Raw genomic sequence first — 25420 nt, 5'->3', positions numbered from 1 at the left:
TCCAGTGCCTTTGGGTGACTGAGTAGAAATTATCTCTTACCCTTTGAAACGCACATCTATTAAACTGTAAACTAGGTGACCATGTGTCTGACAATGTGTCTCTTCCTGGGTTAATCATTTCAAAATGATGCTTTTCAAAATAAAACTCTGGCATTAGCAGGTGCCACTTGGATTAAAACTTACACTCCTCCGCTGCTGTGTGCTGGTCATCCTCATCTGAAACCTACAAAGAAGGCATCAAAACTGAGGGGAAAAGGTATGAATGGACACAAAAGTTCTGTGCGTTATCCACTCATGTCTTTATCACTTTTACAGTTTTCAATATGCGTTTTTGTTTGTTTGTTTTTTTGATTACTTCCCAACCATTGGTCTAAAAGAAAAAAGTAGCAAGTGGACACACTTTCAAAGCTGAAAGAAACAGTTTATATTCGGACCTTCATTCCAGATAAATGTAAAAGATTTATTGATATCAGAATGATAAATATTTGATCTAGTGCCTCCACTGGCATCCTCAAAAGCACAGAGACATATAAACTTAGAATTTATGTAATTTCTATGGACATTTATAGGCTCTGGGGATTGGCTGTCATCCATTCACTTTTCTCTAGACTGAAGTATAAATACATAACAGATATTGGATGGCTTCCCATCAACTTTTGTACTCAATTTTTTACTCCTCAGGAGACTTTGGGGATTACAGGACTTTTTTCTTATGTGCTGCCATCAAGCTAACATGGTTCAGACTGAAATTTGTTGACAAGCAGTAGAAGCAGATGAGATTTCTGAAAGGAAATGTGTTGTAATTTTTCAGCAGAATTTGATTTACAGCAGTCATTTTTAGGGTCCTTCATACTGTAAAGTGCAGGCCTGGTATCTGCCTAATAGTAGCGCAATATAATCAACACTTTGTTTATAACCGTTAAGGTTCTGTATGAAGCCCACTGAATTGTGTTATTTATTTTATTTAATTTTTTTGGGAAATGAAAAAATATACCTCAGTGAGGCACCATGAAAAATGTCTGAACCTTATTGTGTTGACTGTCACGTCTATTTCAATTATAACCAATACCACATTTAAATAGCAGAAGCTGACCCACAGTGCTTTAAAGACAGGCACATTCTCATTCCAGGTCTCCAAAAAAAACCCGTTTTAAAATACATGAAAAGCTGAAAGTGAAAGGTCTAAATGCTGGTGCAGATCTGCCTCATTTACTTTAAAATGGGGGATTGTGGCACTGGCCATTTTTCTTCAAGTGCTCCTTTAAGTTTCGTTCCCAAGTTAAACAAACAACGCTGTTCCCAGCATTTGTCTCAAACCAATGAGCTTTAGGCAGAGAGGGCATATTTCGCACATATTGGCTTCCTATTAAATCCAGAATCAAATTTGAACTCTTATCACATACAAGGCCCCGTTTTATCATATCACCTCAATAGAGCACTTCGCTTCCAGAGTTCTGGTTTACTTGTGGGTACCTAGGATACATAATAGCAGAATGGGAGGCAGAGCTTGAAGTGCACTGAGTGTTTCTTCTTTACTCACCTTTTTCATTGACTGTGTGTTTATACACCACTCTACATTTAATCATCAGTTGTTATTATACCCAGGCATCTCTTCCACGGCATGTCTTTTGTCCTGTCTTTCTTCCCTCACCCTCAGTCGGTCATACCAGATGTCTTCCCCTCCCTGAGCCTGGTTCTGTGGAGGTTTCTTCCTATTAAAAGGGAGTTTTTCCTTCCCAATGTTGCCAAAGTGTTCGTTCATACGGAGTTGCCTGACTGTTGGAGTTTTTTCTGTGTTATTATAGGGTCTTTATCTTTTAATATTTGACTGCAGGGTAAACACAGATATAATTAATAACTTTTATTACGGCTCTTTGTATGTTAGCTAACTGGATTGAATGCGGTACACAAAACAAATGGGACTGTAATTCATTTTCGTAATTACACCTGCGGATAACGTGCAACGATAACCTAGTGGACCTCCAAAACGCGCACATGTTTGCCCCTAACCACCCAAAGGCGCTTATCACACTGAAACTGTGACCCACCTACTATTAGAATTAAAATAACGGTGTTAGATTAACTGGTAGCTGTGTAGCGTGTGTCTGCTGTACTTTCCCACTACTGTTTCTAAAAACACATCCACCCTGTCCTTATCAGATTGTATCGTGGCTGTATTATGGCTGGGATAAGAAAGTAGAGCAAAGTTTACGCGCGTGTAGTGATTGTGTCTTCCTGTTCAATACTGCCGCCGATCAACCTTTCACCTACTTTCTCTGGCACGCTGACACCCGGCGGTTGTGTTGTGACGTCCGCAGTGCTCGTGGGAACAACACACCGACCGTCATCTAATTGATCCAGGTAAATTCTGTTGATGGCGAAAAGGCGGACTTTTTTTTCTTCTTCCTGCCACTTTAATACACAAACTTGACACAGGAGTCCTGCTGGGTAAGCGGCTCCACTGTTTAGTCTCGCTATTAGCTTTGAAGCTGAATTCAGGATGTCGTTGTACCGGATGAACGAGTGCGTTGACAGAAACTAGCCTGCTAACAGTCGAGGGTTAGCTCGTTCTTCAAACACAGCGGCTACCGGCTAAATGCTGTCATTTTAGACCTTACGGAGTTAGACCGAGGATAAGTCACTCTGTCAGTAGCTGTTCACCAACTCATTTCTGATTCAGTCAATGTATGTTGTATGCTTGTCAAAACCAGCTGTCAGTGCCACAGCCCTGATCAACAACAGTAGAATCGGGAAGCTTGAAGTCAGCAGTATTAAAGAAATAGAAGCTAATCTCGCACTGAGTTATATATAAATAAACTGTAACAAAACAAGCACCCACAGCTGTCAAATGAGGGGGGTACGAATCAAAGGGCTAAACCTAACCCTGTTCAGCACAGACAGTTACACCCCCGAAATGTTTTACAGCTATTGTTTGAATCTGTGAAAGTGGAATGATGCATTAGTTAGTTGGGTGGCAAAATTACCCAGCTGTCTTTTATTTTTTAAAGCGCATTCCGAACATTTCACACTTATAAGTTCCTAACTGTGAGTTTGCTGTCTCCAGTCGGTTTTTTGTGGTTGGTGGTCAGACATTAGAGGTGGGCGGATCAGGCCAAATATCGATTGTATCGATACCAAAGCTGGTATTGGTATCAGATTGATACTAACACAATAGGATTGATACTTTGTTTCCATCCAAGTTCAGCATGTAACCCACTGAATTGTCATTGTCTAAATCATTTTTTAAATGAAAAATGTCTAAACCATGTTGTCTGTTTTGTTTATAGCCTATAACACGTTTAAACAACAGAAGCTGACCCAGAGTGCTTTAAAGACAGTCTAAACCCAAATTTAAAATACATGAAAAGCTGAAAGCTGTGTTTTGTTGTATTAACTCATTACTGTGGAAAATACAAATCACAGTTATTTACTGGTCAATGAAATCTTAAAAGAATTTCAAAATTAATGATTGTTTATCTCATAAATCATAACGAGCTGCTCTCCCCTACATAAACTGGCTTTATAGCTTAACGGTATCTGTATTGTATCGGCACACCACCGATGAAACGGTGAAGGTTAATATGTGAATATCATCATCATATTCAATTTCAGATTGCTAATGTGTCTTGTGCATGCAAACTGTTCAGCATTTCGGTCAAAAGAAAAATTGTGTGGTTTCTAAACTGCAGCTTTGTCTTATCAACACAGTCAGCAGAGTGTAGCATAGCAACAAACCACATTTCCAAAAGCTGCATGGAAACGAGAAAAAAAAATCTTGCTTTTTAATATTGTCTAAAGTCACTAACTTTTTCTCTGCAGAGTGTTAGCCCTTTCCAATCTGGCGATAAAGCTGCCGGGGGCAAAACCCTTCAGAAATGTGGATGAGCACTGTTGCACGTTCGGCCCTGCCTGCTCTGCAGAGGAGCACCTCTCTGACCCGCCAGGCTCTGAGGGCTTGTCGTAGGCTGGGGCCAACCGCTGCTCCTCTACCTCCTTGCCTGATTTCATTACATCTTCGTGGGCGGCACACACTGGAGTCAGCCTCCCTTCCTGCCTCTCGCCACCTAGTGAGGCATGTCCGAGCTCTGGACGATGACAGGCAGATGGAGGTGGAGTGGGAGGATGGAGGCCACAGTCTGTACCCATTCACCTGGCTGAGAGACAACTGCCAGTGTCCACTGTGTACCCTGCAATCTGCTCAAGCCCGAGCGCTCTTGCTGACCGATCTCGATATTCACACAGGAGTAGATGTTGTGGAGGTCACCAATGACAACAAGGTGGGCTGCTGCCAAACTTGGCTTGTGGTTTTCAGAGTTCCACACAGACACACAAGATGGATGTTTTATGTTTAGAGAAAAGGATGAAAGTTAAAATTATGACTCAAGTTGGCTGCGAGTGGATTTCCAGAGCTACTCTCTGGTTCAACAGTAATTTCTCTCCAGTCATGTAGTTGTACTTGCACATTATTTTGAAATACCACTTCTTTTGCGCTCCTTATAACTTTCACCTGTAAGATCAACAGCAGATGAGTTGGTCCTCTTTTAAGTTAATCAGTATCCAAAATAATATCCAAAAGCTCACTTAAACTCAAGGATGAACTGATTAGATTTTGGTGGTCAAAGGTCACTGGTGTTATCTCACAATTTCTTTCTTTCTTTATTTTTTGGCCATAGCGTAAGATCTTTTCACCAAATATCAAACAGGATAAAAGGTCAACTTAACTGATATTATAATGTTCTGCACGTTCTTGCCCATTATTCAGAACATTAACTCGGAAACAGAAGGAGGAGATGTGATTAGATTTCAGGTTGGTGTGATACTTAAAATGTTAAGTTCCTTTAGCCTTTACTGCATACATCATGAGTCAGCACAGATGTGCATGAAAGCTGCACCTTGGCTAGTTTGCTGGGCGTACAGGCACTAGGCAGGGATTCTAATTTTGACTGTTCTTTAGGGGAAAAAGTAGTGTCACCTTAGGCCCTGGAAAATATATAGTGATTACTTGCTTTTATCTGATGTTTTCAGGCCAAACAAATAAGTAAACATGAATTCAGCAGAAGAACTGATATTTCAAATGTTTTACAAAGATTCAAACATGACATCTCCACAACTCTATTCTCGTTGCTCTGCTTTAAGCAGTTTGTTTGGGTGCGCTTGTGTCGTTGTCGTGTTTAAAATTTTAAATGCATCTCATTATACTTGGTTGTCATGAAACTTGTTCCAGTTCGGGAATGACATTTACACTTTGCTTATTGTTACTGAGAAACTGCCTGGTGATGAACTGAGGAGGTCGATGAGGTCAGACAGTCTAATTTTGGCGCATTCAGCCTGACCTTTAAGTCCTCCAAAGAAATCTCCCCAGTGAACTGTGTCCTTCAGAGGATCCAGGCCCTGAAGTAGGACACGGCTATAAACAGATTCCTTTGACGTGACAGCACTGCCAAGCTACCGTGTGCATCCTGTTTCCTGTGCCAAGATATACTGGATAGCCATTATGCATTATAGCAAACACGCGTCTTTAAAAATACCAAAAGGTTTGAGGACGTGGTTGGATTGGCTAAAAGCCTCCACAGGTATTTGGAAAGAAGGGAGTAAGTTTTGTTTTTTTGTTTTTTTTAACCTTATGAAGCAAAAAAAAAAAAACCAACGCCTTCAAAGATCAGTGTTCAAACCCATCTTTTTTTCTATCCTAGTCATGTGTTACTAACAAGACAATACCCTCTAAATAAACATGGATTGTTCATTTGACACAAACTTTACTTCAGTTGATTAGCAATCACTACAAAATATTAGGTGAACACTTAAAAAGAAAAAGAGCACTTTGACAAACCAGTTCAATAAGCTTTCATCTCTCCACAGGTCTCCATCGTATGGCCCGACCAGCACATCAGTGTCTTTGATGCAGAGTGGCTGAAGAAACGCTGCTTCTCTCCTGCTGCCCGACAGGCAATGCAGGAAGAGCTTTTCCTCAATAGTGAGTCCAGCTTTCATAATTTTCACTCAATTTAAAGTCTGTACTTTTAGGATGTCATGTACTTGATAGGAGCAGCGGCCTCGCCCTCTATCCAGGATTTCCTGTGCCGAGCTGTGCTGTGATCTTTTGAATTGCATGCGTTTCATCATGGGCTAAGCTTTGTCACCTGAAAGAAGGTAGAAGGTATTATCAGATTGCAACAGTGTGTGCCAAAAATCTTTCCACCAAGAGAATGTTTTATGTACATTTGGGGAGTTTCATTTAATATCTCTGCTTTAGTTTGTGATGTTCTTGTAAAGTAGAATTTACTCTTATTTTTGATCTTCTACTGTATTGTATTTACTTATGTGGAGTTTAACTGAGAAGGCCACAAAATGAAACCATTAAATTGGTGACAAAAAGGGCTGCCGTTATTGGGGCTGCTGTAGTCTTAAACCAGTGATTACTTTCTAATTATTGTTGATGTAATGGTAAAATAGATTATCTTTAAAGGGGGCCATAAATCACGCCGCAGCTGTCTCAAAATTAACAGGATGAACAAACACTGTCATGAATAACTGCATTTTCAAAGCAGTATCTGAAAACGGCAATTTATCAGCTTGCCGAGCAGCAGGTGTTACCAGCTTGCACGTAAACGGTAAAGCAGCAAGTCCAACGAAGCTCGTCACGGATCACATTTTCCATACTGTGACCACAGAACCTCATATTTCACATTAGATGCGACTCACAGTCCGAACGGGAAGAATAGAAGTTAAGTGCAGCCGGTTTTATTTCAGCACACGGTGATTCATTTGACTTCTTTTTTTTCTTTTTTTTGTCCAACACAGAAAAGTTCAGTCAGCGATGAGTTCGTATCAAACTCTGAGTAATGCATTCACAGTAATTTACTGCAAAATACAAGATGATTTAATTTTCGTCTTTCAACGCAGGCACGTTGGAAGTGGGTAATTATGTATCCTCCTGTGTGGACGGTGTAAATGAAACATTTTCTGCTTTAGCGCTGTTGGACATAAACGGAGTAATTTCTGTAGGCCTATTCCACTGTGTCACAATTATATTCGGAAGCTGTTTGTGCGTATCCCTGTAGTCTGTTAATGAGACTGTCAAGGTTGCTCAGTTGAAATAAATTTCTTGCTGGGATTACTGTAGAGTTAGAACAATTGCAGACTGGTATTTCATACTTCATGTAGTTGTTGTTTTTGTTCCATCGTCGCTTTTTAGTTTAAAGTGTTTTCCAATCAGTTGTATCTGACAATAGTGTGTCTGAACTAGACGGGTTTATCTGCAGGGAAATATATGAATGAATGTGTAGTAGAAAATGTAATAGCACTTGGCATGCGACGTGAATACAGTCACTGTGAGCGCCGCTTGACTGTGTAGCTGCTAAAATGAAAATTCGTGTAAATTCCGAGCTTTTCCCAGGGAACAAAAAGATGCCCCCGATTTAAACTCGTCTTTGCAAACATTGTTTGTTTTTTTTCGCTTTGTAACATTACAATACTTTTTTTTTAAAGACTAGAAGAAAACTCATTTTACAGTACATTTACAATGGCCCAGGACGCTTTACAGTCTGCCAGACAAGCAGAGGAGAAAGTTCAGCTGTGGAACAAGGTAGCAGCACTTCAGTGGAGCGGGGGATGGACTGTAGTTGGTTTGTGTACACACACGTGGTCCTGAAGGATCCACAGGGCTGAGCGGCTCCTGCTCTGTTCCAGACTGATTAAGGGTCTGTACGTGTGTGTCTTGTGTTGCAGAACTCCTCTATTCATGTGGAGGTGTAAGTAGATCGCCCTCATAGCAATTTACAGACAGTCATTTTGTTGTTTAGGGTTTTGTTTTTTTTCAGAAGCGCTCAGCTCAGAGCCAGGAGCGCTCCTGGAAGGCGCTGCTAAGATCATGCATCAAAACACAATAAAAGATGACGTACACACACACACACACACGCACTCACTGGGTTTAATTATTTCCTCCTGAGCGCCAGCATGAAATTCCTCGAACTGAAAAATACCGGAAAGGTCTACATTCTCAAAAGATGGATGATGCACAGCGTTCACCTCTGAGGTTTTTTCTCGTATTCTCACTCACTTACTTGTTTGTGGCTAAAGTGAAGCCCACCGTTTGAATTTCTGTGTGCTTTTTCATGCAGCGCTCCTCGATTTTACAGGCCCAAGTGGGCTTGTGAAAGCGAAAGTGTAGCACACTTGAGACGCAGTGAGGTCAATGTGATAATTTGAGCTTTGGGGTTTTTATTCATCATGTTTTAAAACTTCACTTTTTGTCTAAAGTAGGGCTTTTTTCTTGCTTTCTTTTACTATTTGTGCCTTTCAAATCACAAGTGTGTAGCTCACCAGAAAGCTATTGGTGAAATGCTATTAGACATCAATCGGGGACAGTTATTCAGTGATACAGATGAGTATCACTGATAAATGCCTTTTTTGCCTTTTGTTTTGTCTACAGCAGGGACAAAGTGCTTAACCATGTGTCGCACTGCATCCGCCATATTTCACAGGGAATGTTGTATGCATCGGATCGTGAGCCTTTCCAAGCCTCCTCCGTACTTTTCCCTTCTCCTTGTTCTGGTACAGACTGATCTGTCTCATCTGTCCAAAGAATGCTGTTCCAGAGCTGGGCTGACTTTTGGTTTTAAACAGAATTCCTTGGCTGATTTCGATAAAATTTTATCTTTACGATGGAAATGACTCTGTGATCATCTACCAGTGCTGTTTTTGTTGTGGAAGTCCAGGTGAGTCTGCACGTTAAGCCCGTATTCTTCATAACTTTACCTGGAAAAAATAAAATAACAAAGATTGTGTCAGTTCCAAAAATGTATAAACTTAAATATATTAGATAGGTCTGTAATATGTCAGAATTTCAAATTTATTATCCTGATAAATACACTCAGTAAAAATCTAAGCTAATGTGAAACGCTGTAAGGAAGTGGGCTGTGTTTAAGAGGAAAAAAAAAAGCTGACGTCAGTGTAACCGAGTCTCACGCAGACCCCTGTCTGTCTGTACCATATGGAAAATGAATTCAGACTGAGGGTCAAGAACACAGCAGCATGTTCTTAGCAAATACAAGCTCACCGTTGTATTTCCTTCCTTTCAGAACAAACGAATCCCTGAGCCTGCAGATAACGTGCGACCACAGATTTAAACTCACGCTGCTCGGTTTCTGCGAGTGGGGATTTCTTATAAACTCCACTGTACCTTTTTATTTTAAACTGTTGTGGTTCTTACTGCCTTATATGCTTTCATGTTTTACTGCATTTGTGCAGAAATTGTTTGATTACTTGATATTTAAAAAGAACTTATCTAAAATTGAGATTTGATATAATGACCAAGAGTCCACCGCGAGTTAAAAAAGCTTTGATGTGTGACGTGGATCTATGAACGTCAGTGCTTTCTTGTTGTTCGATCCACTGCTTTCCCAATCAGGATTATTCCTCGAGCAAAGCCTGGACAGGAAGTACCAACTGGATTTGAGATTTTATGCTTTATTGCAGCATTACAAGTTTAAATGAGTGTTGTTAGTTCAAGTCTGTTGCGTTAGAAATGCTGCTGTAAATAAACATAGCTGTGAAATCATTCCTGCTCATACATATTAGAAAATATTACAGCAGATGTGTTGGCATGCGCAGACACTGAGCTCAACGCACAGTCGGCACGGAATGACGCATTTAATAGACTTAGCTATTCTGTGTGGATCGAGTATTTACATCTCCTTTGTAGATATGTTCGGGACCTTTGGAATACACTCATGCCATTATCTTGCTGGCACTATGAACCCTTTACATCGTTTAAAGGAGAGTGACGATGTCGCAGTGCTCTCGGGAACACTAAAAGCATATGTCACTCACATCCTTATCTGCAATGAGTCTTCCTTTCATAATAAATCTGTCAGTGATTTACTTAAAGCCTGCCAGATGCTTTCAGTATTTGAGCCATGTAATCATCTCGGGCCTCCCACTTGGAGCTTGTCATGTTTATTTAGCCGGGGTTGATTTCATGACTAATTTTATGTCACTGGTATTTAAAAGGCAGAAATGAAACAGGTTAAGTGGGGTTTTTAAAAAAGTAAAAATAAGCCTGAATACGTGGCTTTGAGCTTTTTTCCTCACACTTATCCACCACTTCACATATGTAGTCTCTTCTTTTTCTAAATTGCAGTTATGAGTATTCTCTAATTTAGCCAACTGTTCATCCTCAACTGGGGCATAATGGCATGTCATTACTCTTGTAACAAGTTGAGTCTTTAAATGCGATTTCGCAGAATATCAGGATCAGGTTTTATTAGTAAAAGCGCACTTTCTTCTTTGAAGCACATCCATTCACATTCAGAGTGATTTTGAATATCAAAACAGTGCTTCACTGATAGATGGCAAAGTCACAACAAAAGATTTATGCCTGTGTTTACAGTAATCGTTGGTCCCCTGGTTTATTGTTAATCATATTTCATAAAAGAGCAGGGTTTATTTTACAATCATTTTGCAATTTTTCTTCAGTTGCACAGCGTTTTCTTTCCATAGTCATAGCTCCCTCAACACATGCATCACTCAATACTCCTGCTGTTGATCAGTTTAGATAAAAATGAAACACAAAGTGTGTTTAAAATCTGAAGCAATACATGAAGTAGTATACTGGACTTTTTTTTAATTTTGAAAAAGGTTTCTTTTCGCTTTTACAGCTGTCCTTTCTCTGGCCTGCCAAAAAAACGTCTTAGTAACTTATCACAGCCAAAAAAGTATTTCTGCTGTCAAAAGTCTGACAAAAGCTGACCTAAACAGAAAAAGGGGGAAATATTTCCCTACAGTACGTACTGCACCAGACTGACTCTTTCATAGTACTTGCTAATACATTTTAAAAACATCCACAGAGATACTCCCTAACAGACTTGAAAACCTGTAATGTCGTCTTGTCAAATTGAAATCCGTTGCTGCTCGATTTTGTACCGATTCCACTAACTAGAGAATTCCAGGCTAAAATGAAACTGTCCAAAGGTATCAGGGAAATGATCATTTTCGCATCAGTGCAGCCATAAAGTCCAGAAGTTCAGGTTCAGTTTCTCTTTCTGGGAGATACATTGATAAAAATGTCTAAATATATGCAGTTTGCACACATGTGTTGGCACCCATGTCCTGTACACAGATACATGTTTTGTTTTGTTTTTTCGATCAACCTGGTTGCCTTTTTCAGTTATCCTTTTCCCTTCTAAAGAGAAAATGTGTCAGTTTTCTTTGCTCTCCGTAGCATTAAAAATGTATTTTTTGCCCTAATTTCCTGCTTTTAATACTTACATTATAAATCAATTAGCATTCCATTTGAATTGGACATATATCGTAAACGTACTGACTGACTGGTGGATTTTTCTTCATTAAGTCTGCTGATGGATTTCATAGCAGCTGATTTGTCAGTTCCCAGTTTCAATGATGTTTTTCCCCTTTGCCATCTGGTCTGAGTTTAGCCTTCTGTGTCATCAGTCGACCGAGCGGCTTCCCTGGAAACAGCCGTGGAAGTCCAACAGCGGAAAAACGCGTACATTCTTCCAAACTGGATCATCACTTCACGCGCCGTTTACAGTTTCAGCACAACCAACTTTCCAAACACATGCGCTCTCACAGGCTGTATTACCAACCTCACATGAGAAACTGGTGTATACTTTAATTTGTCATAAATGGCTTTTATTTATTTACTGTGTACTCTGCAATAATGGAGTCTTGAGGGGTTTAGCACTTCAGACTTGTCAGAAATACGATTGGTTCACCAAGCCTTTCATATATCAGGTGTCTCTTTCAAGCGACCTCAAAATTGGCCCCCTTTCAACAGATTTCACCATTTTTCACCCGCAACACAGTTTATTTCTCACGGTGTATTCCTATAATTCCTCACGGATCAGTTATATTTGGGTTAAATCCCTTTTCTTTGTCATCTCATTTGAAATTTCAACACCTTTGCATCAGACTCCACGGGAAGCTTAATGACTATAATGATTGGATTTTTCATTTCTTTGGCAAGGCGGACGTCCCGCTTGGCACTTGAAATAATGCTGAAAGAGTTGCGTATAAGTTTCCAAAAGAAGACATGATTTTGACAAACTAGCACAGTGTTCAGTTGAGTTTCGGGAAACTAAATTTGCAGATGGAGAAAGTTTGGATTAGCGTGCGGAGGGGACTGCTGCTCCTCGGTGAGAAAACACTGCTCACACTGTGTCTTCCAAAGTGGTAATGCACAAGTTGGCTGCTCCGTAATCCGCGTCTGTTTCATTAATAAAGGTGTGTTTGTTGCACTAGTGGAAAGGTGGCGTGATGGTCTTGCAGTGCCATTGATAAACGCACACTCCGGTACATATGCTAGGAAAATGCAAATGTGCTTGGTAATTGTTGAGTAGAATATGACTGCACATTTCTTTCCAGGTGTCTTCTTAGAAAAGGATTATACTGGAACATTAAATAGTTTAAAACATTGATAAAAGCCAGTAGTGACCGTTTCTGCTCTTTCTTCTTTACATGAAAAGCTTCTTTTAGTCCTTCGTAGAGAGACAAAGCAAAATCTATTGGGACAAAAAAACTAAAACAAAACTGATTTGACTGATTGTAGATCTTTAACCAATAAGAGTACAAAGGATCCCACCATAGTTTATATTGATGCACCACTAAAATCAAATAAAAAGTACAGATAGCGGGGTCATTTTTCCACTTTAAAAAAAAACAAAAACAAAGGAGATTGCATATATTCAGTAAAACTTCTAAAATCTGCTTTCAGTATAAACAGCAGTTTGCTGATCTGAGCTCTGTGATAAAACTTAACCAAGTCAAAACAAAAGCTCTGGATAACTGCAGTGATTCAAGTAGAGCTTTGAAGGCGCTCCCAGTTGCAGAGGAGAGCGACCCTGGGCCTGCGAGCTTAAATCACACAGCCCAGCGAGAGCAGAGCCAAACTGCCATGAGCTGCCTGACGACCACGGGAACCACGGCTTCAGGTTTCCTCATCTGGAAAAGCCACTGTAGCAGACCAGGACTGGGGGGGTGGGGGCACAGTGGAGGGGATTATGCACATATCTTGTCAGGCTGTCGGAGGGTGTCCCTTCAAGCACATGGCAGCACAGTCCTGTGTGTGAAACCCACAGTGATTTTACACAAATGAACACAGTGCAGACTCGAGGCTGCCTCAGTTTGACACTGCTCTGCTCTGTTTTATTATTTTTTTCTTTTGCATACTGATATTTAAAAACACACACACATGCTAATTCTGACACCGGACCACCGGTAACCACAGCTGGAAACTATGCAAAAGAGAGTGATGGTTCTTATTGCCTGTGTGGATGCTTTTCCAAAAGAATACTCAAAAAAAATTGGTGATTAAGAGCTTTGAGTGGTTTGTACTTACAGGACAAGAATATTGTGTACTGGACTTGATCTGCCCAGGTTTACTGCTGCAGGACACTGAGCTTGTGTTCACTTCATTAATAGAACTACAGCATTGACTTCACTAAGATTTGATTTTGGTCACCCCCACCTCCTACAAATCTGTCTCTTTAGCTACCAGCACTCCTCAGTGTTCACCAGCATCTTGGCAGCTGTGTTTTTTAACTGTTAATAATAATAATAATAATAATAATAATAATAATGGATACTTTATTGATCCCCATGGGGAAATTACTTGTTTTTCTCTGCATTTGACCCATTCACTCAGTGAAGCAGTGGGCAGCCCACTAAGCAGGCGCCCGGGGAGCAGTGTGTAGGGACGGTACCTTGCTCAGGGGTACCTCAGGGTAGCCGTTAAGTGGATTCGAACCGCCGACCTTCCGATCATGGGGGGACCACTTTACCTACTTTAAGTGCAGAGCAGGTAGAAAAAAAACTTGGTGCTTTATTGCCAAAAACCCACTTCCAGCTGCTTGGGAAAACAAGCTACGAGAGCAGTGAAAAGGAGAGGCTCCAATAAGCTGAGGCAAGCTGACGACTGAAAATTGTCTGACATCGTTCATATTCACATGCTGCTTTTAATCCATTGTTGATGCAGAGAAGCAGCTTTAAATCAAAGAATATCTTTTGAATAGAACTGCACTGTGAGTGTAACAGCAGCTGCAGAGAAACAGGTTAGCAAAAGCTGTTCGGGTGAAAAAAAAACTTATTTTGTTTCATAATGTGTGATCAGTGTGACGGGGGAAGATCCTCCTTTATGATTCCTCCCATGCAAGATTTGTGATTAGCCTTGCCGGTTAAAAACAAGCTAATGTTAGGTGCTGATTACTTGATTAGAAAGCAGATACTCTGCAAAGTTCTCGTCTTTTGTTCAACCCAGCAGCCACGCTGTGAATTCCCCTGATAGCGGCGAACGTGATGCGTTTCCACAATGAGATCGGAGCTGAACTAGAGCCAGGACTGCTCAGCTGATGTATACGCACACTGCAGCTAACGCTGTAGCCCCTTTGTCACGAGTGACACCCTAAACTGCAGAGCTGAAACGCCGCAATGCCTGTACAAGACAGTTCCAGTTTCACAAGAGTAATTGTAACACTGGGGCTTGACCTTTGCCCCAGTTTCTCGTTCCCCATCTCTGTTGCCCACCGCCCTCTTGACAAGTTTTAACAAGCAGCAGGTTCCTGACCCTTTGAATTGTGCAGCCAGAAACTGATTGTTTGTGACAACAGCCTGGAGGGAGGTCTGCAAGTCACAATCGCTGTGTTTCTGACTGATGCTGCATCTCTGCCTCAGCGGCTCTGAAACTCCGCATCACCAGTTAAAGTCTTTTTGTCATACCTCTAAATCTTTGTGGCCTTCAGAGCAAACAGTCGCATTTTGTTTTGCGGTTTGAAACACTTTAGATGATGATAAATTATGCATTAGGTTCAGCGCGCTCGCCCTGTGTGTCCATCTCCTGCAAGCCTTAGCCTTGTAATCTGCTTATGATGCAGCCATTTGGAAAGTTGTTTGGAAGTCGGTGGACAAAGGAAAAAAAGACACGAAAAGGAGCCACAAACATCAGACAGGTACAAAATCTCCTCAGTTTAAACCTTCCTCTTCCTCCTCCCCCCACAAATGCACTTAGCAGCTGTTTCGTTGGAAGTCACTGGAGGGAGGCTCCACGGAAAAAGAAGTCGAGCCAGTTGGGTGGAGAGCAGTGGGAGGATTTTGGGGGGGTTTTCTCCACACTTCTGTTTGTCTGATGGAGACGTGCTGATTTTTCTCAGCAAGCTATTCTTCTTCAAGCGCACACACGATGGCATGCAGTGGAGATCTGCAGCGTTTCTAGATTTAATTGGAACTAATAAGCAGGGGGCAGTAATGGACTTTAAATGAATTGTTTCCTTTTTTGCAATAAAACAAACATCACATCAGTCATACTGTTAGCTGCTACTTAATATTGTTGTTGTTTTTTAAACAAAGGAAATCCAACTACTCATTGTGTTTCATTTGATAATAAAAAGTGTTTGTGGTCATATTTCCATGTTGACTTGATTTCATTCACCTGCAGCATACCAGGATGAGAAGAGGATTGGGGGGGGGGGGGGGGGTTTGGAAGGTCAAATGTGTGCTGATGGAAAGTCTGAGAGAGCAGACGTGCCCTATATCTGATTGCAGCTGAAGTCAACAGGCTCAGATTAATTCTTTGAATTTTTACGCCTTTTATTGGAGGAGGGCGGCGGCGGAGGAGAAGAGCTCGGAGGAAAGAAGTGAGATGACTTGCAGGGACTGGTTCAACCACCTGAGGATCCACCTTGGGGGGCACGCAGCTCGGAACGTTTTGTGGTGTGGGCCCTTGCCACCCAGTTTATTGGCTTGACCTCCTTCAGAGAGTGCAAAGATCTCCAAATATCTACAGGTTATATAAAACTGTCTGTGCAACCTGCAGTCTCTCAGTCAGCTAGAAGCCAACTCGGGTTTATACCAGCACGCTGACAAAGAAGGACAAAACAAGAGTGTAACATCTGATAAAATGCTTTGCTGCAGAGCACTCCTGCCCTCGCTGTACAGCATTTGTTTGTGTAACGGAGCCGTTATGGCACAGAGGCTGTTGCTTTAGAATGCTTTGTGTTCCTGTGTCGCACAACCAGCTTTAATTCTTGACAGACAGAAACCAGAAATAAACACGTACATAAGAAGTGAACTTTCTGCCGTGTCCGCTTCCTCGTTTCAGGGCGTTATTATTGGGACTCGACACTGCGCATTCCCTCAGCAGACTTTGACGAAGTCCTCCGTGACGATAAGGCCGCGCTCACTTGGCTCCTGGCCCTGCGTCGTGTTGGCATGGTCTACCTGAAGGGGGCTCCTGCAGAGCAGGGCCAAGTGGCCAGACTGGCTGAGAGGATTGGCTATCTCAGGCTGACATTTTACGGGTAAGACTCTGTGATCTTCCTCCATTTTTGCTCCAGTGATCCTCAGCCAAGCCATTGTTTAATAATCTGACTCCCCTCTAAATCCCGAGCTGTTGAATTTTCCACCGATCATATATTAGCTGGAGCAGAGCCCCGGAGTGTTATTAGTAAGAATTTAAATACAAAAGACCCTTAAAAAAATGCATGTCTTTTTCCAGTGAATCAGAAAGAGCTCGATATTGTGCTGAAAGAAGGGCTCAGATTCTGACTTTGGTACATTAACGAAATATGTCTGGGGCCTGGATCTCCTCCATGCCTGCTTCATGCCCTGGGGGACGGGGTTATGGCTCTCTACATCCTCTTGCAGACCATTACATGTGGAAACCATTTGAATACAAGCGTGCTGATCCACACAGGTGTGCACACGGGTGTGCACACGGGTGTGTTCACTGTTCGTAGACTTAAATTACACCTTTCTTTGCTGCTACTTCAAAGCACATTGTGCGCTGTCTGTCCTGCGTGCTGCACAACAACATTGAATATTTAGTATTTACTGCTGTTTACACTTAGCTAGATTAATGCGATGGTGTTGTGTTTAGTATGTTGCTTTGGTTTTTTTTTTGCTTGTTTTCTATTCTTTCTCTCTCAACAGGTGATCCAGGAGATTTTTTTCCCTTTCTCACTGTCCCTCTCCCCTTCTGTTTTTCTTTTCCTTCCTCTTTCTTTCTCCCTTTCCTATCCCTCACTCATGTCTGTCCCGTCTGTAGCAACTGAAAATAAAATAAAATAAATAATAAAAACAAAGGTCGATCAAATGGACCAATACAGCAATGCCACGATGATCCATTTGGCAAAGTAAATCCATTGGGTATCCTTGTTGGTCTTCAGACAACAATTCTGACGGCTAAAGAACCAAATGGGACAGGCAAAAAAACGAAATATGTCCAATAGTGAATAATCCATAGCTTTGATTCATTTCGGTTTCATGGAGGAGCTTAGCGAACGGCCGTCGGGGCCCCTTTCACCACACCAGAGTTCATCATTTTGACTTATTGCTGTGCTGATTACTTGAGGACAGAGACGGGGAAAACAACCTAAAAGCATTCCAGCTTTTTTTTTTTTTTTTTTTAAGCCAGAGGAATTACCTGGTGCACTCAGTCAGAACAGAGGTTTGGAGCGTAAAGCTTTGCCTCTGCCAGCGGATGAGCTCATGCCACTGGAAGTAAAAGAGTCTGCAGACTAAAGCTGAAGGCCTGCCATCACAGAAACGAGACAGTTTTACGACCCCCGCATCATCCGAACGAGACATGCAAACAGAACATGGAAGATAACTTTACCTCATTAGTGCTCGACTCTTGCTGCATCTCAATGAAGTGCCTGCTTAAGAGGCTACAGGCTGAGCATTCCTGTGAAGCTGCCTGCTTTCCCCCCTCAGGGAACCCTCCGAACTTCATCTGATCTCGTCCTTTTTCCTCCACGCGGCCTAATTGTCGCCGCTGATCTTCTAAAGCTAAAGTTAAATAATTAAAGTGGAGTATATTAATGAATGTTATCTTTGTCCTCAGGCACACATGGCAGGTCCAGGACAAACCCATGGCAAACAATGTAGCCTACACTTCAGGAAAGCTCAGTCTGCATACAGACTACCCAGCGTTACACTTTGCACCTGGAGTGAGTAAAATCTTACTTGTACGCTCTGTTTGGAAGATGAAATAACAGCAGACAGATATGGTATCGCTCCTGAGTTATGGCTGCGTTCGGCTTTTACGTTGTCAGAGTTGTAAAACGAGCATTTGTGGAGCATGTGTGTGTGTCTGTGTCGGGCTGGCGTAGGTGCAGTTTCTACATTGCATCAACCAGGCTAAGGAAGGAGGGGAGAGCGAAGTGGTGGACGGCTTCCACATGGCTGAGCAGCTGCAGAGAGAAGACCCAGAGGCCTTCCAGACGCTCACCTCGCTGCGCGTGGACTTCACCGACACCGGGACAGATTACTGCGACTTCATGCTGCAGTCCAAGAACTGCATCATTGAGTAAGTGGAGATGATCAGGCAGATCATCAGTTTGTGCTTTCTTTGAGGTTTTTTCCCCGGCACACACACACATTTACTCATTTTATATAAAGCAGAGATTCAGACTTTTAGAGAAACTACACAGTGACATTTCTGTACACTTATATACGCTTAGGTGTGTATTTTTGTCATTTGAAATGGGACACTGCCATCTGCTGTTCACAGTGATTATGTTCACACATGAGCTGTGCAGATCATAAGAGCGTAGCTTCGTATTAATTGTATGCTAATTAGATGTTCAGTCACATGTGTCTGTTCAAGTGTAACTGAAAAAAGCTGGATTTATGTCAAATTAGTCAATGTGCGGTAACTACTGTCACAATGATAAGGTGGGAGTAGAGAGCAAAGATGAATGAGTAGAAAAATGATCTGCAGTGAATTTCATAATCAGTTGCTGGAGTTACATCTAAGATATTAAACTGACTAATTCAATTTAGTTGTGCTGTTAGACTCAGTGAATTGGTAGTGAGTTGCATGCTTCCTTAATACATGACTAAAATGCCTAATCATGAAATGCTTTCTAATTCATTCTTGTGGAGCATCTAATGGACTGGTTGTCTCATCTCTAAAAGTCCCGATTCACTTTAGTTTGACTTTGAGCTTTGTCCTCTCGGTGCAGCGTCGACGCAGACGGGCAAGTCGTGAAGATCAACTACAATAACGCCACCCGAGACTCGGTGCTGGACCTGCCCGTACATCAGGTCCAACCCTTCTACAGAGCACTGAAGGCCTACGTGGACATCATGAACCGACCGGAGAACGTGGTCACCTATAGGATGGAGCCAGGTCAGCGTGCACCTCTTTCCATTAAAAATGAGAAGAATAGGAAAATGTGTGTGTAAAAGGCCCCCATCCATGCTCCTGTATACCAAACAGTGTGTGTTAGTGGAAGAACGAAATGAAAATAAGTGAGAGGTGCGAGGAAAGAGAGTGCAAATAAAATGGATGCAGAGAGGGAGGTGGGCGCAGTCTGCAGGATAATGCTTGTGTTAAACAGAAAACGAACTGTGACGGCGATGGGCAACAACAGCTTTGTCCTCGTCAGGGTCGCGATGACATGTGACGTGTCAGTGCCGCTGCTGCAGAGAAAAGCAAACGACCAGAGTGTAATGCAACACCCTCTGAAAAAACAGTGTGCTAAGAGTCTGCAGCATCAGGTAGCGGAGATGAACTTATTTAAAGGACTTCAGAGTGGGGCTCGAAGGCACAGTGGTGTTAGCAGAGAGGCAGTTTTTTGACAGCATTCCTCAGGCTTCCATCCTGATGACCTGACTTTAAAGCTGCTTTTGTCTTGTGCTGAATTTTGCCCACAGCACAATGAGACTTTGGCTCATGCTGTTTGATGTGGTAGTGCCAGCTTTGGGAAGTTAGGACTGTCGTCCAGCGGTTTCCGAGACTGCGATGTCAGAGGTTTCAGATTTTATTTGAAGCATAATGACGCCTGTGAGCTATTATAAGCTGTTCTGCAGCCAACTCTGACCTCTCTGAACGAGGTGGGGCAAATAAGAAAATGAAAGTCTGTGCTGAAGTAAATCTAGGATCAATGACGTGCCCCACAGCTTCACATCTGATCTCTGGTGGTGGTTCTATTTCAGGTGACATCGTAACCTTTGATAACTGGCGTCTGCTTCACGGCCGAAAGAGCTACATCAGCAGGCTGGAGAGGCTCCGGCACCTCGAGGGTTGTTACCTGGACTGGGACGAAGTCATGTCCCGTCTCCGGATTCTCCGCAAGGCGGTCCACGAGGACTTGTGAGCTCCAGACGTACGGCCATGTTGAAATAAGTAGCTTTAGATCCTTTGGAGAAGAAGTCAAGCTGAACGTATGTTTTAAAAATGCTGAGAGGGCAGAGTGCAAACGTGTTGACCTACCAGGCAACAGGTCAAGAGCTGAATTGCTGCCTCTGTAATCAAACTGTTAAACTATAAATGTTTGTTTGTTTATATATGTTTATATATATATATATATATATATATATATATATATATATATATATATATATATATATATATATATATATATACACACATGTATGTATTAGTGATTTACAAAAATCTGCAAAGGTTACAGGATGACTGGAGCTCTGCAGATGTGTCGCACTGTGCAACGCAACAATGCAAGAATTAAGAGAAACACCTTACTCCTAAATTTAAAGGTGCTTTAAAGCTGACAAAGGTTTTTATAAATGAGTTTTTACATGCTTAACTATGAGATTTTATTTTCTGTCCTGGTACTTCTTAATTTATACATTTTCTACACTAATTTACCATTGCCCATTCTCTGGTGGAAATATTTGGCTCAGCAAGCCCCGTTTCTGAAATCTCTCACTTGTTCTGTCTGAAGACGACGATTCACGAGTCTGAAATCAAACTTATTGTTCATTATATTATTGTGTACAAGGAACAGGGAGTAGTTTCAGGTGGAACCTGTTTGAATCCAAGTTTCTTTTCTTCCCCTTTTCAGTTTTTCACTACCTGCAACAGTATCTTTCTACCTCTGTTTGATCCTGTGCCGGTGTGAAGGATGTGCTGTCCTTCACTTTGCTTTCATTTCTGTAGAGTTGCAGTTTCTGAATTGCCTTATGCTACAGCACAGCGGCTGTGCTAGCTGTGGCCTTATGAAATACCAGCAGCAGCTCAGTTATACTTCTGCCGCTGTCCAGGGTTATTTCTACATCTGGTGACTTGAAAATTAATTTTTCTGCTTCTGATGGTAAATAAACTTTAAAACTCATCGAAAATCATGTTGCTTTTTTTTTTCTGTTGACTGTGTGAAATTTCAGCGAGACATCATTGAGATGCCCAGCATCAGTAAATGGAATGTCACTTACATTAACCAGACTTCATCAGGTACACCTATTCAGCTACTTGTTAGTGCAAATAGCTAATCAGCCAGTCACATACTCAGTGCATGTAGGTGTGCAGACATGGTCAAGATGACCTGTTGCAGTTCAAACTGAGCATGAGAATGATAGGAAAAAGGTGATTTAAGTGACTTTGAATGTGGCATGGTTGTTGTTGGTCAGAGCAGCCATTTCTAGGGTTTACAGAGGATGGTTGTAAAAACAGAAAATATCCAGTAAGCAGCAGTTCTCTGGATGAAAATGTCTTGTTGATGACAGAAGAAAAGTGTGCTTGAACAAGCACACTTTATAACCAAAGAATGCATAAAACAGCACTGAAGACCACACCAGGTACCAATTCTGTCAGCTGACAGGAAACTGGCACCACTTGAAGACTGGGAAAGAGTTGCAATATTCAACATTGATGAGAAGCTGACAAATCTGCAGCAACTGAGTGATGCCATCAGGTCAACATGAACCAGAATCTCTAATGAGCGTTTCCAGCACCTTGTTGATTCTGTGAAGAATGAAAGCAGCTCTGAAGACATAAGGGGGGGTTCAGCCCTGTAGTAGTAAGCTGTACCTAGCAAATTGTCCAGTGAGTATACTCTTGCTTTTCTCCTTTATTCACAAACACAGAGCTTTGGTTCCTGTCTTTGAGCACCTTCTATCCCACACGCTCCAGTGGATGTATCAGGAGCACTATGGGGTTCAGTGTCTTGACTAAGCACCTTTTGATACAGCCTTTAGGAGCTGAAGGTCAAACCACTAACCCTCCAAATTGGTGGACCCACTTTACCTCCTGAGCCACAGCTGTCATGGCAACCACCACTCTGATTAGGTTACTTTGAGCAGCAGCTCTTTAGTTCTTTTTGTGATGGCTATAAACCGATCGAGTCCCCATAAGCAGTTTGAGCTTTATTCAGTAGCTGCCCCGCTCACCCACTGCTGTTAGTGGAAACAGATCTGTACTGTGATGAGACATGCGTACAGGTGATGGCTCGTTCTCTGGCAGCAAAGATGGGTGCTTAAAATGTTTTGCATTCTCCTGCAGACTTCATGCTGGCATTTATGTGGCGTTTGCATCTTTGTTACTCAGCCACTGTTTGCAGCTATGGTGGACCCATCACACGCACAACGTAGAAGAAAAATCAATCATGATCAAGATATGGATGGAAACACTTCTTTTGATGAAAGCCTAAGGTCTTCATTTGCTTCCGTAAAACAGTGTGAACTTATTTTTTTAAGAAAACTTTTCAGCAACTAGCACCACCTGTTGCCACTTCCCTTGTTTGCAGGATGACGAGCACACAGAGCTTCGTTTGGGACATCTTTATTATATTGCCAAAGCTGTACATATTTTATAAATACTTTTTGAATACTGGAATACTTACACCATCCATCTCATGTCATTTTTCCTTCTCTTTACAGCTATCAGATTTCACAGCAACAGAGATGAGTTGTAATAATCCAGTTTAAAAAAAAAAAAGTTAACTCAAGCAGAAAATTCTCAGATCAGTTTTGCAGATGCTTCAGATAAAGTTCTGTCATTTATTAACAGCATCTTCTCCACATTCAGATTTCCTTTTGCACAGTTAAATTCCTTAAAAATACAAGCATGTCAGGATCAAAATAACATCTTCCAGCCTTACAGCTGTACTGATATATTGCTGATCTAGAGAAAAGTGTTCACCACATTCACACACGCGAACCACAAAAAACCCCAAAAAAACCCACGCACTCTCACTGTGAAAGTAAACGAGCCAGCGATGGGACCAGACACGACAAAGACTCAATCGTCTCCTTGGAGATCAGGTGACCACAGATGGCATCTTCAGCGCGTCTGAAGGGTCAGTCACAGGAGGAAGAACTGCTGCTGTGGGTTTGGTGGCTTATTTCTCATTTCTCCACACCCCATCAGTCGATTATGCAGCTCCTACACTGGTTTCGGCTTCTCTAGTGAATATTTGTGTTTTCAGTTGCGCAGGAATAATTCCAGCACGGATGTTACACTGTTACTAAAAATGCCTTCTTTTCCCCACTACTTTTTATTGGGGTTTCATTAAGTACCAGCGTGTAACTCCAGTGTTTGTACCACAGATATGGAAATATCTACAATTATGTCTCTAGATTATCACCCACCACTGAATGTTTTAATGACTTACATACTTGTATTTATGGTCAAGTGAAAGAAAAAAGTTTTGAAACATCCGTTGTTCAAAGTGGGCACACAAACAGCTCACATGTGTACCATCAAAGACATTTTGCACTGCCTTTAGTAGCTCATTATCCATGCAGCCTTTGCCTACAATTAAAAGCTGTAAGAAGACGGTGACATTTACCCCGGCATCCCCGCCGCCTGCTGTGACATCGCTGATTGGGGTGGGGTTTGTTAGCACCCACAGAGAGCGACACAGCAGCAGTCCTTTGCACCGATTGACCTGTGATCACCTTTTAAAACTAAATGCTCGTGTCACACTGAAGTCGTAATATTCAATCGATCGATGTGTACTATAGAAAACAAACTCGTTCTTACATTCGTCACCCTGTGAAAGCCAGTTCACTCGAGAAAACCTGGCTCTGGCAATGGCTAACTACTTTTTAAGTATTGCACATCTAGCAAATTAACAGTTGTAACATTTTGTTTTCCAGAAATGTACAGTCAATATATGTATATATTAAATAAATACTATATATAGAAATATATATATAATATTTATTTGTCATCCTTATAGTAACATGCAATTGATAACAGCAGACCACAGACGAGAAATTTTACAGTAGAACTAGAACAGTAATTGAGCCGGGTGGGCCGGGCTAGAGTACACATCTGAGAACACTCACAGTATTTTAGGGTTCAAACACCATAACGAAGCATTTACATGCGGTGCTCTGGTGCAGTATACAGTAGCATTTTCAGCATGGAACATCCCGCACTACACGACAGTCTCTGGTTGTTGGACCAACTGGGACAGACTGGACCTTTACAGTAACCACATATCACAGAATACGTCATACAGTCATATGGAGACGGGCAGGAGGGGGCAGGAAGCTACGCTGTACGTCGAGGCTGTGCGCGGGACCTGCAAGCACTCAGTGCCTCGGGGTTTGGGGGGTGATGGGGTAGTGGAGCCCTCACATCACATACGAGTAAAAACTGTTGGGTCCTGCTAGCAGGAACAAGGAGCAAAACATTCACCGGGAGCAGAGGAGCTCTGGGGGGAGCAACTTTTCCAGAGTAATGAAGCGGGCAAACATTTAGCTAGTTTGGGAAGAACATCTGGGCAACAGCGGTGAAGAGCTGGAAGTATTTACATGACATCACAGACCAAACATGTCTACACAATTGGATCTAAAAAGGGTCTCGGGTTTGTATATACACAGGAGGGGAGCGCGGGAGTTGTGTGCTTAGAGTGAAGTTGGGGATTGTCGAGTCTGGTTTTAGGAGCCGAGATGCCATTTTCAAGTAGAGAGAGGCACGCCAGGGATGAGGGAGAGAGGGAAGGGGAGGAGAGTGTGGGGTGTAGACTAGCTAGGAAGGGGTCTCGGTGACAGCATCTTGGGTTTTCCTTCCGCCTCCTTCCCCTTGACTGCCGCCACGTACGAGAAAAGGCAGAGGACCGAGTAACAGATCTGATGTGCCTGCAGAGGAGGAACAAACACGAGGAAGTGAGAGGGAACCACCTGCGTGCAGTTATTAATAATACAATGAACAAAGCTGGATAAGAGGCTCCTCTCGGTCTATATACTGTGGGGTATTTCAAGGCACTCTGTCAATCATTTGCCACTAATGATGGTATGATGCGCTTTTTACAAATGCTTCAGTTTTATTTGCGCTACGGGAGCTGGCATCATGACACACGTTCCTGCCACTGGCTGGAAACCACTAATCAGCGTAGCAACTTAATGAGCAGTTTAAAAAAAAGAGAAGTACAAAATCACAAATCTTTAAATGTCCCTGCACTTCTTTAATAGGAAGCACTATTTGACCTTTAACCTGAAGGCTCATCATCCTATGGTCTTACTTGAGTTGGGAAATGTGTCACTTTTTGACACATTATTGAGAAATGTCATCGTGGGGTTTTACAACTGCTAAAATGTCCTCATTTTCTGAGCAAAAAAGAAGCTACAGCACTGCAGTGTGGTGGTTTGGCAAGAAGCAGCGTTGAGCCACAGATACATGGAAGCGGGCATCTTTAAACGTTATATAACCTCAGGT

The 25420-nt window shown here is 42.0% G+C and overlaps 2 protein-coding genes across 22 annotated transcripts in view; one reads left to right on the top strand and one right to left on the bottom strand.

Moving 5' to 3' along the window:
* Window positions 1-167: 167 nt before the first annotated feature.
* On the top strand, window positions 168-21099 carry bbox1 (butyrobetaine (gamma), 2-oxoglutarate dioxygenase (gamma-butyrobetaine hydroxylase) 1). 3 transcript variants are annotated; one of them, XM_004558061.3, is made up of 8 exons: window positions 168-256; window positions 3820-4277; window positions 5860-5974; window positions 16112-16310; window positions 17855-17960; window positions 18123-18319; window positions 18978-19144; window positions 19954-21099. In XM_004558061.3, the coding sequence occupies exons 2-8, from the start codon at window positions 3876-3878 to the stop codon at window positions 20112-20114; spliced, it is 1347 nt and encodes a 448-aa protein (XP_004558118.1). In that variant the 5' UTR covers window positions 168-256; window positions 3820-3875; the 3' UTR covers window positions 20115-21099. The 3 variants fall into 3 exon arrangements, with proteins under 3 accessions (XP_004558118.1, XP_004558119.1, XP_023008349.1); XM_004558062.5 differs by lacking the exon at window positions 168-256 and adding an exon at window positions 2203-2361; XM_023152581.3 differs by lacking the exon at window positions 168-256 and adding an exon at window positions 2242-2448.
* A 1419-nt stretch (window positions 21100-22518) lies between these two features.
* Window positions 22519-25420, bottom strand: part of madd (MAP-kinase activating death domain) — a 53812-nt gene continuing 50910 nt past the window's right edge. For all 19 annotated transcript variants that reach the window (XM_076884951.1, XM_004558048.6, XM_076884978.1 and 16 more), the window contains one exon: window positions 22519-24843. In XM_076884951.1, the coding sequence (XP_076741066.1) occupies window positions 24730-24843 (114 nt within the window). In that variant the 3' untranslated portion in view covers window positions 22519-24729. The remainder of the gene's footprint in view (window positions 24844-25420) is intronic.

This window comes from Maylandia zebra, linkage group LG1, assembly GCF_041146795.1.
Source record: "Maylandia zebra isolate NMK-2024a linkage group LG1, Mzebra_GT3a, whole genome shotgun sequence".
NCBI lineage: Eukaryota > Metazoa > Chordata > Actinopteri > Cichliformes > Cichlidae > Maylandia > Maylandia zebra.
Note: the sequence above shows the minus strand (reverse complement) of the source record. Positions and strands in the feature narration are given on the sequence as shown.

What these genes read in the sequence shown, in the direction of transcription:
- bbox1 (XM_004558061.3), top strand. Translation starts at nt 3,876, where the DNA reads ATGTGGATGAGCACTGTTGCACGTTCGGCCCTGCCTGCTCTGCAGAGG. An exon ending in CTCAGGCTGACATTTTACGG is followed by an intron (nt 16,311 to 17,854) that starts GTAAGACTCTGT and finishes CTTTGTCCTCAG; the next exon opens with GCACACATGGCAGGTCCAGG. An exon ending in CGTTACACTTTGCACCTGGA is followed by an intron (nt 17,961 to 18,122) that starts GTGAGTAAAATC and finishes GGGCTGGCGTAG; the next exon opens with GTGCAGTTTCTACATTGCAT.